The sequence below is a fragment of the Toxotes jaculatrix genome, chromosome 17 (assembly GCF_017976425.1).
Source record: "Toxotes jaculatrix isolate fToxJac2 chromosome 17, fToxJac2.pri, whole genome shotgun sequence".
Classification (NCBI taxonomy): Eukaryota; Metazoa; Chordata; class Actinopteri; family Toxotidae; genus Toxotes; species Toxotes jaculatrix.
Window position 1 is genome coordinate 17,198,698 of NC_054410.1, and position 14,446 is coordinate 17,213,143.

General features: G+C 41.4%; 1 protein-coding gene across 2 annotated transcripts in view; it reads left to right on the forward strand.

Annotated features, from left to right (window-relative positions):
• LOC121197062 (apoptosis-stimulating of p53 protein 1-like) overlaps nucleotides 1–14,446 on the forward strand; it is a 42,439-nt gene extending 27,993 nt beyond the window's left edge. Inside the window, exons 6-24 of one of the 2 annotated variants that reach the window (XM_041060433.1) lie at nucleotides 976–1,032; nucleotides 1,326–1,446; nucleotides 1,830–1,909; nucleotides 2,051–2,218; nucleotides 2,312–2,452; nucleotides 2,582–2,780; nucleotides 7,327–7,394; nucleotides 7,666–7,876; nucleotides 8,087–8,314; nucleotides 8,450–8,659; nucleotides 8,986–9,136; nucleotides 9,238–9,275; nucleotides 9,392–9,469; nucleotides 9,563–9,753; nucleotides 10,065–10,202; nucleotides 11,730–11,863; nucleotides 12,448–12,614; nucleotides 12,806–13,005; nucleotides 13,821–14,446. In XM_041060433.1, the coding sequence (XP_040916367.1) occupies nucleotides 976–1,032; nucleotides 1,326–1,446; nucleotides 1,830–1,909; nucleotides 2,051–2,218; nucleotides 2,312–2,452; nucleotides 2,582–2,780; nucleotides 7,327–7,394; nucleotides 7,666–7,876; nucleotides 8,087–8,314; nucleotides 8,450–8,659; nucleotides 8,986–9,136; nucleotides 9,238–9,275; nucleotides 9,392–9,469; nucleotides 9,563–9,753; nucleotides 10,065–10,202; nucleotides 11,730–11,863; nucleotides 12,448–12,614; nucleotides 12,806–13,005; nucleotides 13,821–13,862 (2,622 nt within the window). In that variant the 3' untranslated portion in view covers nucleotides 13,863–14,446. Of the gene's footprint in view, nucleotides 1–975; nucleotides 1,033–1,325; nucleotides 1,447–1,829; nucleotides 1,910–2,050; nucleotides 2,219–2,311; nucleotides 2,453–2,581; nucleotides 2,781–7,326; nucleotides 7,395–7,665; nucleotides 7,877–8,086; nucleotides 8,315–8,449; nucleotides 8,660–8,985; nucleotides 9,137–9,237; nucleotides 9,276–9,391; nucleotides 9,754–10,064; nucleotides 10,203–11,729; nucleotides 11,864–12,447; nucleotides 12,615–12,805; nucleotides 13,006–13,820 lie in introns of both variants that reach the window. The other variant, XM_041060432.1, reaches the window with a different exon arrangement.

A 14,446-nucleotide genomic window follows, 5' to 3' on the forward strand; every position in this document is an offset into this window, starting at 1 on the left:
CATAAACATAAAGGAAAATCAATAGCCACATGATTTACAAAATTATACATGACGTGGTGAAAGGCCTGGTGGTGTGAAATGCAGGGAGCAGTGGTGGTTTAAAGCCATTAAGCATTACTGTTGCAGGGTCCACTGAGGCAGTAAGGCAGCTAACGCAACACAATCCTAATCAATTACTAATCATTTTAATTGATACTTTTAATTTGTATTTATTTATTTTTTGTCTACAAATAAGCACAGGGACATTTATTGATCTTCCATTTTTAAGTAACAACATAATAACAGCATGTGCCACTTGCAACTGTCATATTTATATTCTGTTTCTTTTATGACGACATCTTTATCAGGCAGTCTTGACACAATGACAGCTTGATGAATGTGAAACACACACTTAATAAACTTCAGTGTGTGTAAGTCAGAGGTCAAAGTGACAGCTTTGACTAATGACTCAAAACACTGCAAAACACTTCTCTGGATTTTTATTTCACACCAAATAGTGTGACAGAGGAAAAGCAAACAGTATGTTCTCCTCCTGACTCTTATGCTGCATTTAAAGCCCCCAAAACAAATGTTTCAAATGTTTAGTATTTAGTATAATGTCTAGTATTTCTTTTTGAAGTTTAATGACTAAATAAGTAACAAAAATAAATAAGTAACAATCAACGTTAAGAAAAAACATCCCTAAGTGAAGAATTTGTTTGTAAAGAGTTTATGAAGACTTAAAAGCTCAGCTAATCTGCTTCAGCAGGACTGTACGGGTGTGGTTTGATGGTGGCCTGCCAACAACAGCAAAAAATCACACACAGGTTTTGATTCACATCTTACAAAATTGTGATTGGTTTACAGAACACATCATCACTTCCAGTAAAAAGTGGGCAGAAGAAGGTGTTTGATGGTGAAAGAAATAAAGCAGTTATTCTGGAAATAAATGGAAACCTCAAAATCCATCATGTCCCTCATCTTCTTTTCCTGTAGGAGCAGAGACTGAGGTATCTTCAGCAGGGAGGCAGATCTAACCAGGGACAGACACAGGTGGGATCCATATGTCTGTCTGTCTTCTATAAGTTATAAAGGAGAGGTTCACATTTTTTCAAGTCTGTCTCAATTCAGTCACATACCCTTATGTTCATTGTTGCTGTAGTTATTCCTCCTGTTCATACTGGCTACTAAGGGCCATCTGCTAAATAAAAAATTTAAATTTACTGTTTATTCGACCCAACTTATGGCAGTCATTTACTTCCGGTAATACTTCAAAAGCTAAAAGTTAAATGAAAATCCAAATGGATATTTAGCTTGTGTTGTTTGTGTTCTCCTCTCTTGTTTAGTCTGAAGCTGAGAAGCTGCAGCGGTTGAAGGAGCGAGTGGAGACCCAGGAAGCGAAGCTGAAGAAGATCCGAGCCATGAGAGGACAAGTCGACTACAGCAAACTGATCAACGGAAACCTCTGTAAGCCTAAGCCCACTGAACACACTGCAGGGATGATGACCATGGATTACAGGAACTGCAGTTTATGACTGCAATATTAAAAGGACTATGTAGCATGAATTTAATCTGCTGAAATAGTCTTGCTGCTACGACATGAGGGAAGCCTCTGTAAAATAGCCCTGCAATGTATATATTTTTTAGCCGTTCTCCTGATGAGCCTGCAAATACATACAGCACAAAATCAGGGGACAGTATATTACAATATGTGCTGTAAATCAAATATGTTTTATGTTTATGGCTCTAGATACATACACACTCAAAACACACTCATTGAATAAAGACAACAGCAGTGATCTCATGTTACTGTGAATATGTCTAATTTCTCTCCTGGTGTCTGTCTCCAGCCGCAGAGATTGACCACGTCAGCAACCTGTTTCAGGAGAAGCAGGCGGAGCTGCAGTCTGCAGTGATCAGAGTCGACCAGGTAATGTCGAAGATTGTTTGGGGCGAGAGTTTATTATAACTGAGATTCAGGATCAAGCTAAATTTGACCAAAAGAAGACTCAGTGTAAATGCAGGTGACTTGTTAAGTCTTTTTTTTTTTTTTTTTTAACTGTTTTACCAGTTGACTCAACAGTTGGAGGATTTAAGGAGAGGACGCCTTCAGTTGCACTCTGTTGCCCCAGCTCAGGGGGCACCTCCTGGGTCACATGGTGCTACCACTGGCCAGAAAGGATCACCCCTGTCTGGCCCTGCTGCCCTGGAACTGAGGAAACTCTACCAGGAGCTGCAGGTATTTTATGCTTCAGATTTCACTTCTTTTGGTGAAAAGTAGTTTTCACCAAATGGAGAACGTAAGACTTTACATTTCTGCTGTGTGTTTCAGGCTCGTAATCGCCATAACCTGGAGCAGAGCAACAAGTTGGCCCAGAACAAGGAGCTGCTGAACAAGAGGAACACTCAGGTGACAGTGATGGATCAACGCATTGGAGACCTGAGAGAGCGACTGCATAAGAAGAGAGCAGAAGTAGGAAACTTCACTCTCATCATGAATTTTTATTCACCAGCTAATGGAAATGCTTTTAATTTCTCATGACATCTTAAGATTAGCTTTAGAGTCGCTGTACGTCTCATTCTTTTGCTTTACTCCTCCTAGTTAAGTCGGATGAATGGAGGAGGCCTGTCCTCCCCTCAGAGTTCTTCCCACCCTGGTGGTGGTGGAGTAATGGGTCGAGTGGCAGCAGTCTGCCCCTACATCCAGGTTCCAGCTGAGGGCAGACAAGAGTCGGGGTACCCACTCCCAGCTGACCCACCATCCAAACCGACCCCACTCAGCCACACCCGCTCCCTCTCAGGTTGGTCCAAAATAGTTTGTCGTCTTTTACTTCAGTTTTTCAAGCTGCACTGTCTCGTATCTCTGTCTGAGCTCTAACTTTCTGTCCTTCTATTTCCTTATCCTGTATGTTGGCTCCTTTTTTTTCCTTTCCCCTTATCTGTTGTTGTTGATGTTATCCTAATGTTATTGGTAATTTTGTGATTATTGTTTTGTCACCTGTTGATGTGCTGGTGGTTGCTGTTGTGACTGTGTTGCTGTAACCGTTCTGTGACGTCATCATGATGTCATCGTGATGGTGTTCGTGTTGTGCGTGTTCGATGTTGTTATGGTGGCTGTGCCTGTGGTGGTGGGTGTGGCCGTGCCGTGCAGAGGAGGACAGGAGTGGCATCAGGAACCCTCCCAGCCAATGGAAAGTGTCAGATTTAGACATCGTCCTCTCAGAGCCCACTGAGACATGGGGGGGACCTCGGTCCCCTCTGGGGGGCGACAGTAACAACTGTGAGTCCCAAGAAGGCGCTAGAGAAACTTCCTCACCACTAGCATCACTGGTGATAGATTAGTAGCACCTTGTTCCTCACTCGTCCATACACAGCTCATGGTGTAGTTGGCCTATAGGATGTAGGATTTCTACATGATTTCAAAACAAGTATCTGATTTTACAAATATGTTTTAAAGAACCTGAACCCAAACGGGACAGACATTTCCTTAGTTTCAGTTTTGGGCTAAAAAATCTTAGGCTGCATTTAAACCGTGCATGTTGTGGAGTGTTCATGTCTAACTATACAGAACAGATGGTTGGGAGAGAGAGAACATAATTGAATCGGCTGCAGAAAATGACCTCAGAATGTAAGGGTCATGTGTATAAAGGACACAGACATGACATCTGATATCCAGCAGCTGCTCGGGGTTAGGAAGGCCAGCATAAGAAAGCAAACTGAGGGCAAACCACAGTCTGACCTGAGACTCGTATTCAATTATTCCTTCACGTCTTCCTGCCTGGTTTGAGGAGGTTAAGTACAGTAAAATAGTTAGAATAACATAATAATCTGCACAAAGGAAACAAATCCACTATGAGTTCAGGTTTTCTTGGGTGGGCACAGTGAGTCCTGCTGTCACCTTAAGCTTGCTAGACAGTTACTGAGTGAGTTAGTCTTGTCAGTCAGTGGTTTTTGTTACTTACAGCTAGTTTCCAACTACAACTAGTGGTTAGCGTAAAGCATAAAGACTAAAAAGAGCTAGCCTGGTTCTGTCCAAAAGAGAAACAAACTACCTACCAGTATCTCTAAAGCTAACTTATTAGGGCACTATATCTAGTTTGTTTAATTTGTTAAAAGTAAAAAAAAGAAGCTTGTTTTAGATTTGATATTTAAAGCTGGCTGTTTCCCCTTGTTTCTAATCTTCATGCCAAGCTAACGTAACTGTCACGTGGTTGTAGCGCACGGACATGAGCGTGGTATTGACATTCTCATCTACTCTTGGCGACAAAGCAAACATTTGACATTGTGCACCACTTAATCAAGTCAATGTTCACATTAATATTCACATTCACACACACAGTGAAGCGCTATCATTACACCCAGGCTGGAATTAGCAGAATGTTTCTACTCGCCTAGTTTAACTCGTGTGTATAAGCGAAGTGTCTTGAAACAGCAATGTTACAAATCCCATTGTGCTCCTGAATGCCAAAGCTCTATTTATTATTCATGCTTATGTAATTTTAAAAATAAATTGTTGTAAATCACGTCAACAGTCTACTGGGCAGGCAGGCACAGCAAATGAATGAAAGGAAGTCTGAGGTACACTAACTTGTAGCTATTTTCAATATGTATAATGCTTTGTGTGTGTGTGTGTGTGTGTGTGTGTCAGTGTGTGTCAGATAACGAGAGAGATTTTAGATGACGGGGGTCTAGGGTCATGACGGCTGTTGTTGCTGTCATCAGAGAGATTAAAGCTCTCCAGCAAATGTTAGTTCTGTGTGTATGCTAATACATACAATGCAAGGGCAGAAAGGGCAGAGAGCAAAGATCACAGCAACAGTTCAGTGCATTTCCACTGGCTTTAAAGTAGAAGAGAAGAATATAGAAGAAATTCCTTATGATCAGGACAAATGGTTTCATATTCCACTGACTAATATTTGCAAGAGAGTGGCAACAGGATGCACATGCCAGAATTGAAGAAACAAATGCTCTCTTTTTGAATGTCCCGTGAGGAGGCTTGGTCAATAATCAATCTTGTTTTTACCAAATTGTAAAAACAAGAACTTGCTATTTTACAGGGTTTATGACCGTTTCATGGCTAGATGCAGTGAACTCCCAGAGTCTGGTCTTGTTGTTTTAGAGGTGCTGACAAAAGGATTTTGTTACAGTACCTTTGGACAGAGCCAGGTTAGCTCTTTCCCCCTCCAATCTCCAATCAACATATCTATTGCTTTAATCCTAACAAAAACTAATGAGATATATTGATTAAATTCCACACATCATATAGTGTACATATAGTATGGTGTTTTATTCTGTGTCATATTTAACACTGAGTATTAGCTTCACTATTAGTTTGTGTGCTTTGGATATTTTGAGGCTCTAAAATTCAGTGAATAATGCCACGAATTTTCACCTACCATCATACTTCAGTTCAAAAATACAGAGATTTGCTCTCAAAAACCCACATGAGATGTTACCTAAAGAAGAGGCCTCAGTAATGTCAAGTTTCATCGATTTCTTAAAACCCTTAACCTGAACCTGAGTCACCCTTTATCTTTCGCACCAGGACGTACTGGTGCCAGTTCGGTACACTGTGCTGTCCTTCCTCCTCAGCACTGAGTGACTGATCTAATCTTGGCTCTCCGGCAGATGGCCAAGTTTCCAACCCGCACAGAGCTGACTGTTTGTTTCCTGTCGTGACTGTTGTCTTCCTGAGGTCAGCAGGTTACAGCAGTAGTCAACAGGCTGAGCAGCACAGCTTACTGTACTGACTGCGGGGCACCCAGGTTCAATAGTTAATCAGTATTAGTCTGGTATGTGGCTGTACCATTGAGAGCTGGGCCAAGAGGTGTGGCTCTAAGGATCACATTGTTGGTCTGCCTGAGAGTTGGCCTACCACTTTGAAAATGTGTTTTCCAAATACTTGCAACCTAATGACATTCACATTATCTTGAGCTATACTTTGTGTTGTGACATGGTTTGTTTTCATATCAGTTCTGAACAACAAAAAGTTTGAGTGTCAAAAGCCTGCTCGCACCTTACTGTGGTAGGCTAACAGTAATATTATGCTTCATTTAAACTGACCAGCTGCAAGCTGACTTTCACGAGGCTATTTCCTTTTGACTGGTTAAACTGTTGTGAAGCTGTGAAGCATTAAGTTAAGCCACTGACCTCCAGGACTGTCACAAGCACAACAGGCAGCAGTGGATCTGGATTTAGGGACTGACTGTCACTGTGACCTCAGTGTAGCATTGAACTGTGCCATTTAGTTATGTAACACCCCCTCTGTGTAGACACAGGCTGGGTTAAACTGCAACTTTCTATATCCAGCTGATACCTTTATTTACAGCATCAGCTTCTTTTTTTTTTTTTTTAGAGCTTAGCATTTTAGCATACGAAGTCAAGTGGGTTTTAAACCTCAGCAGATTTTTGTTGTTTGGAATACACTGTGTTTCAGGGTTTTCCCAAGCTAACCAAAAACCCATTGTAATTCTTATGGTGAAAATTGCAGAACAGCACCCAAACGACAATTATATGACTGCAACTGTCAGTTGCTATAAACGTTTGCTTTTTTTCATTATCAAATACAGATGTTGCCCTAACAACAGCTACACCACCCATAAATTTTGCGACCAAGCTCGTGATCAGAGAGACTTTTGTTCTATTGCTGTACCACTTTACAGGATGCTAAACACATGTTTGCTGTGGGGAATACACTGTAATCACCAATCTGAACATGTAGAGTAGTTGTTAAGCAATTTAGCGCTTGTCTTGTTACATTACAGTATTTGCTACGTTGAGGCTTGACAATTGAAAGCCAGAGTTGTCGGGTCAAATTAAAAATAACTTGATGATTTAGAGTCTGTTCCAAATGTTGCATAATTGTTCAGCTGTCTATGGACTGTGGTGCCAGATAATGGACCATCTAGTTCACTTGTTGTTGTGTACACAGCCTGATCTCCACAGTTTTTATGATCCCCTAGAAGTGAACTATATGAATGGATAATAATATGATTTTATTTTAGTCATTTGTTTTTTGTAGGCTTTTATTGTAGCATTGGACTGCCATACTGCTCTGTAGAGAGCAGCTACGGTAATTTAAAATATTCTAGCAGCAAGTGAGTGACCAGACCCTTTTCATCCTCTTCACACTTTAACATATATTATAACATAGTTTACTGTCTTTTCACCATTTCTACTCCCTAACTCCATCTTACCTTTCACCTACTTTAACACATTTAGTTACTGTGTGATTTTCTTTTCTGCCTGTGTTTGCCTTTGCCTCTTCCTCTCCTTAATTGCCTTTCCTTTTGTAACCTTTGTCCCTCTTTCAACACGTCCTCTCCTATTCTCTCTCCCTCCATTTAGCTAATGAAGCATCATGGCCGAGCATCAGTAAGAGTGTGTCAGATTGGAGGACCAACAGTCCAGAACAGGTACTGTTTCCATTACACTGGACATTCTCATAAATTCTGTAATAAAGGATTTCAAGAAAGTGATGTTGAAATAGTTTTCATTGTGCTAAAGGCCCCATTGAGGCGATTACAGGGCCTTCTTGGTTCCCACCGAAGGCCAGCACTGTAAATAACTGTGTGAACTTTACAGCCCAGGAAATATATGAGATCAAATATCTCAGTCACACTTTAAGAAACAATTTTTCAGATTCTCTCTCTCTCTCTTTATTTTTGTATCTCCTTCTCCCACCAGCTTCCCTCTGGTTATGGTACCTATCCCAGTGCCACCCACCAGGCGGCAGGGCATCACTGTGCCACCAGTTCCCTGCCCCGCTCTGCACCAGGTACACTGGGCTGGCCACGATCTAGTGCTGCCAACACCACGTTGTCCTCTTCATCCTCATCATCCTCCTCCTCTCAACAAATACAGCAGCGTATCTCTGTCCCTCCTAATTCAATCCAAGGTAATTTAACAACAAGGATTGTTCTCTAATTGATGAGTTGCATGGGTGTATTACCTCTTATAATTGGAATGATTTATTTAAGCAGTAATTTCTGACAAAATATGAAAAGCACCTCTATGTTATAGAAAGAGAATGATGGACTTTGCAAGTAATTTCTCTCTTTTTGTTTTGTTTAATTGTATATTTTCCTTCTTCCATCTCTATTGTTAGGCTCTGCCGCCATCTCCCAGCCCTCTCCACTGTCCCCACAAACAGAGCGAACAGATCCCCCTCCAGCAGTGGCCGTACGTCCCTATGTCCCGGACCATCCCTCCAGGCCCCAGTCCCCCAGGAAGGGCCCCGCCACCATGAACAGCAGCTCCATCTATAGCATGTACCTCCAGCAGCCTCAGGCCAAAAACTATGGATCTCTCAGCAACAGAACTACTGTCAAAGCAGGTAATTAAACAGCAGATTAAATTAGAGATTAGAGGTTATATTGTATATTTAGACTAAAGATACTTTATCTTTATTGTTGCTACAATGTCCTCAGGGGAAAACAAATCAATACCTCTCCCTTTCCTCTCTCTGCAGTCTATGGCAAACCCATCCTCCCCACATCCTCCTCCTCTCCTTCCCCGGTCCCTTTCCTCCAGGGAGGTGGAGGAGGAGGAGGAGTAAGAGCAGGAGGAGAGGATGTAACAGATAAAGGAGGAGGAGAAAGCAGCAATGGGCAAATCATCCCTCCACCAAGCGTAGATAACATCCCTCGTCCCCTCAGTCCCACAAAGCTCACCCCAGTTGGTAGGTACCAGGAGATAAATCAGACTCAACCTGTGTGTTGCCATAAATCTGCTAATTCTTCTTCCAGAGATGCTGTAGATATTTTACTGTTGTATTTTACATGATTATATGTGTCATTTGCAAAGTTTACTTGTGATAATTTCCTCTGACAATAGAAATTATTGTTGTAATTTGGGGGAAAATATATCTCTTGTGCCAAATAATTAATCATTTGGGATCTTTGGAGCAGGAGCAATTAATAACTAAACTGTAATAAATAAATAGCATAAGAGGAAATATGTAGTTTTAAACATTGCACACTCCCCCCTGCCTGTGCCCCTCCACAGCCCACTGCCAGCTACGTTACCAGAGTGATGCTGACCTGGAGGTTCTCCGCCGACGGCTCAGCAATGCTCCACGACCGCTGAAGAAACGGAGCTCAATCACTGAACCTGAGGGCCCACAGGGGCCAAACATCCAGAAACTACTGTACCAGAGGTCAGTGTTGCACAGTACTCCACCACAGAGACAGACCAGTTTATACTGAAATTGACACTGACACTGAAACTATGCTGATTTCTCTCATTTCTCTTCTGCAGGTTTAACACTCTGGCAGGAGGCATGGAAGGAGGTTCAGGTAAGACACTGAGATATGTGATATGGTCGGGCCTCAGGTGGCATCAGGTGGTTTATACATAAAATGTGTATTTCCTGATCTTCCTGAGTTATAAACTGCCTATTTTGATTCTCCAGGTAACACTTTCTACCAACCCGACTGCCTTTTGGGTGACATGGACAACATCCATTCAGCCAATGGGAATGTAGAACAAGGTGACAAGCCAGCCAGTGTGGCAGCTGTGGAGGGCGAAGTTCAGAACCTGAACTCGGACTCCCGACGCTTGTCCCCTCCTTCTGTTGCCGTAGAACCATCCAAAGAGACAACATCAATGGCAGAAACTACCAATAATGTGTCACCACCGACCCAACCCAGCTCGTCCCCTGCACCTGATAGGCCAGAGGACCAGAACAACAACAACCAGAGAGGATCTAGTCCCGCCCACAACTCTGTAGGCCACGCCTCTCCATCACCTCCTGCACCACCTTCACTGCCTAAGGTAAGGATACATACTATTATAAAATAGAATAAAATAAAATCTGGTAAATGTATTAAAAGTGGAGCTTTGCTAAAATGGACTCTACATTGTACAGCTTTATTGTTATAATATTAATACCCTATATACTGAATAGTTGTTGGATTGTTGTGTTTCCTTAAATTTTTGCTCTTGAAATATATTACTGAAAGAGTAAACAAAATAATTGTTCTCTGAAAACTAATAGCTAATGTGCCTGGTTGAGCAGTAAGCACTGACTTTGCAGTTCCTGTTCTGCATTGTCAACACTTTCTCTATCTCCCCGTGTGCTGCAGGCCAAGCGAACCAACCTAAAGAAGCCGTCATCAGAGCGGACAGGCCACGGTCTCCGGGTCAAGTTTAACCCTCTAGCTCTGCTGCTGGATGCATCGTTAGAGGGAGAGTTTGATTTGGTGCAGAGAATTATCTATGAGGTAAAACATAACAATGTGCTGCAGTTAACTGGAACACACGTTACCATTTTTCATATTTTAAACTTTATCTGTCTGCAGAGCTAAAATTAAGTTTATTTCTATAGCTCAGGATTGCAGTCATGTCATATGGCAGGCCTACATCAGCCAGGGTTCCAAACCCATCTGATTCTCTTTAAGAAAATGAGGAAAACCTACCCACAACAAAAAAAAAAAAAACTTCAGACCAAAAGAAAGACCCATGGAAAGGCAATTCAGAGAGAGATCTCCTCTCTCACAGCTGGGAGCGCAAAAGAAACAATAGGCTGGAAAATGGAAATTAAAAGAAAAAAAAAGACCACTTGAAAGAGTCTAGTAATGAAAGAGTACAACAATGGCATAATAACTGAATTGGACTGTAACACGTTCAGTGCCGGTGTAATTAGTAAAAAAAATCTCTACATCAAAGGGAAAAACACAGTAAAACTTGTCAGACAACCTGCTGTGATTCTTCCTCACCTTTGTTTTGTTGTGACAATGCAACGGCTGTGATTTGAAGGTACCCATGCAAAACATTTCATTCCATTATGAATATTCAGGCATAGTTTCTTCAATATATGTTTCTTTCCAAATTGTGTATTACAGTTGTATTATGTCAGAATCTGCTGGAGAAATGTGAGATAAGGAGAGGGCCTAAACTTCAGTAGCATTTCAAACAAAATCTCACTGGAGAATTTTCTGTTTAGCCCTCAAGTTTTGGCCTGTGTCAAGTAGGACTGGATATCTAATATTTCCAATTTCCACTTCTAAAGTTCTGTGCTTTTTTGATTTGATTTGCTTTTTAAACAATTGTGTTGAATGAAAAAACACATTCCCTTATGCAACAGAGGAATATTTTTACATGCCAACAAATCCTGTGCACCCACACACAGATTGCCTCAACAGATTTGCCATCAACTAGAGGAGTTTGAAGCTTTCAATACCTTCAGGACAATATAAATTAAGTATATCTTTGATGCTCAGCAGTACTGTTATGGGAGAGGTGGTCTCAGTTGTCAGGTGTGCAGATTTATTGTTGAGGACACACTCACTGTGTATCAGTGTGTTATAGCAGCACAGAGCTCTCAAGAACAAAGCCATACATCTTTAAATGCAAATCCCCGTCTACTCCTGACATCTTCCACTTTAGAGGCTGGACAGAAAAGTGCTTACTGACTCCTCAAACTGCAAACTCTCGATGATACTCTCAAGGAAGCATGTAGATGCGTCACATATAGAACAAGCTCAGTTAAAAGGTATCACACCCTGAGGTAATAAGACTCAACAATTTCCAAGTTGTTCAAAAAATGATGCACTATCTTGAGTTTTGCAGTTAAATCCAGCACTTGGCACTTCTGTAACGTTCTCAACAAGGCTGACACCAATAGTGATATTTTGGGGATTTTTCCGTTGTTGCTGTGGGTAGTCAATAATTTGTGTCACAATTCAGTATCAGAATTTAATTTAATTCTAATATTTTCTATGCATGTTTTCTCATTTTCTGTCTTTAAGGTGGAAAATCCCAGTATGCCTAATGATGAAGGCATAACTCCTCTTCACAACGCTGTCTGCGCGGGACACCACCATATTGTCAAGTTTCTGCTGGACTTCGGAGTGAACGTTAACGCAGCTGACAGTGACGGATGGTCAGTAATTTGATTCAGTCGTGTAAAAGTTTAGACTAATAACGGAGCAGTGGCTGCTGAAGGACTGGAGGGAGTTTGGGTAATGAACACAGTCTGTGGCAGCGAGAGCTCAGAGGCAACAATGACAGAGATAATTGCATTTCCAAATTCTTTTCTGACTCAGCTGCCTGAGCAGTATTAAAGGAAGAGATTACCAAGCCTAATGCGGCTCTGTATTCAGAAGTTACTTGATTTAATTACTGATGCAGCCGACTGAATTCATGTTCAGTTAATGTCAGCCTGTTTCGTGATGACATCAATTGTGTTTAGCCTATTAGCTGTAAAGCACCAGTGTGATGGATTTAGGAAGAGGGTCCTGTCACTATGATATGGAGGAGTCACTCTAAGCTAATGAAACACACAACAATTCTTAGTTTCAGGTGATTATACACTAATGAAAACATAGTTATGAATATTATTTTCTATTTCCACCAATAGATCCCCATAAATCCTTCACTTTGGTCCTTTAAAATAGAAGTTCAATGCTGGAACACCTTTGTCCTTTCTTTATCGGAGCTGAATGACTCTAATATCGTTCCTCCCAGGACTCCCCTGCACTGTGCAGCTTCATGTAACAGCGTCCACCTGTGCAAGATGCTTGTGGAGTCCGGCGCAGCCATTTTCGCCACAACAATTAGTGATGTCGAAACAGCAGCAGACAAATGTGAAGAAATGGAGGAGGGCTACACACAGTGTTCTCAGTTTCTCTATGGTAGGTAAATACAGAGAGACAGATGGTGAGTCAACAAATCCAAACTCACCAGATTTACTCAAGCCCGCAGGGTAAAATAACTTTTAAATCTGTGAAAAAATAAAACTTGGAATAGCATTTAAACCACCACAGTACAATTTAACTCTTTTGAAGAGTTATTTTGAACACTGAATACTCTGTATCTTTCTCAGGTGTACAGGAAAAACTGGGAGTGATGAACAAAGGCTTGGTCTATGCTCTCTGGGACTACACGGCCCAGCAGGCTGATGAGCTTTCCTTCAGCGAAGGCGACGCTCTCACTGTGCTGCGTCGACGTGACGAGACTGAGACAGAGTGGTGGTGGGCGCGACTCAACGACCGCGAAGGATACATACCCAGGAACCTACTGGGGGTTAGAGAACACAAAACACACACCTCACTGTGAATGTGCGCACACAGAGAAAAACATAAAGGCAAATGTCGGCTGCCTGTCCAACTACACTGGTGTAACACAGGGTACTAGTAACTGTTAATTAGTTAGTGCATTTAAACTAATTTGAGGTCATGGGTTAAAGTAAAAGCACAGGAACAGCTTCTTCAATGCAATTTGGAAATTAGCTAGCGTGGAGTAATGCTCACAATGTTATGTAGGTCAAAACACACAAAAAATACATTTCATACTATGCAATTTATATAGTTATTGACCTTTTAATGAGTCTCGGAATAAAATAAGTAAAAGAAGTAAAAACTTTATAAGTTTAGGTAGAGTTTGTTAGTGATCTTGATTTGGGAATTTCCACCTCTGGGTGACTATTGTTTTTCAGCCATAGCTGCAAAACTAGCAGCTATAGTTCCACACTCAGTTCTTGTACCAGTAAAGCTGCACTTAATAGCTGTAGTAAAACTGTCCTTCTCAGTGGCCCTTTACAGCTCTACCTGTGCCACTGCAGCCACACTGTACAGCATGATGCCTCAGTGTAAATAATAACGAATTTTGGTTCTGTACATTTACAGTAGGAAGTACATGTAAAGTTTAAATTTACATTCAACAGGAAGTGTCATCAATACTCATCCCTGTTCATTCAGTGACTCAGCAGTAATGTGATTCATGTTAGGTGGCATATTTATTCTCAAGGTCTGCCTTCATGGTGTTCAGGCACCTTGAGAACAATGTTAACATGATGTAGTGACCCTGCCCTCTCTCTCTCTCTATCCCTCTCTCTCCAGCTGTATCCAAGGATCAAACCCAGACAACGCTCACTGGCATAAAGCCCAGATCAGGAGCCATGTGCACGCTCCCAGAGGGCGCATGCACGCAGGGAAGAAGAGGTGCAGAAGCAGCGTGAGGGCAGACGCATAAGCTGGGAAAGAAGGAACAAAGGTAGTCAGGAGGCTGAGAGAGGAAAGAAAGAAAGAGACAAAGATGGAGGTCAGAGTTTTGTTGAACAATTTTTTTGGTTTGTTTGGATATAACGCTGGAACCACAGAGCCACGTTATGGTAGATTCATAATATATTTTCACTGAGTTGCTGCAGAGTTGAAGGAAAATTGCCTGAATCTTATTTTGAACAACAGTAGCTTGACAACTTCACTCAAGTTCAGTCGCATGACAGAAGCTGAAGAGACTAAATAAAAAAACAAAAAAAAAAACACAAAAAAATTCTTATCTTTTTGGATGCAGCTTCAATATTGACCTCAGTTCACTTAGCTCAAAACATGATACCTTGAGCTTGGAATTATAAGGCTTCATCTGACACTATCTAAATAATCTTGATCTTTGAATGTCACTTCAGTTTTGTATGGTGTTAATAAAAAAAAAACATTCAGGTGGATCTTCATAGAGCCAAGCTTAT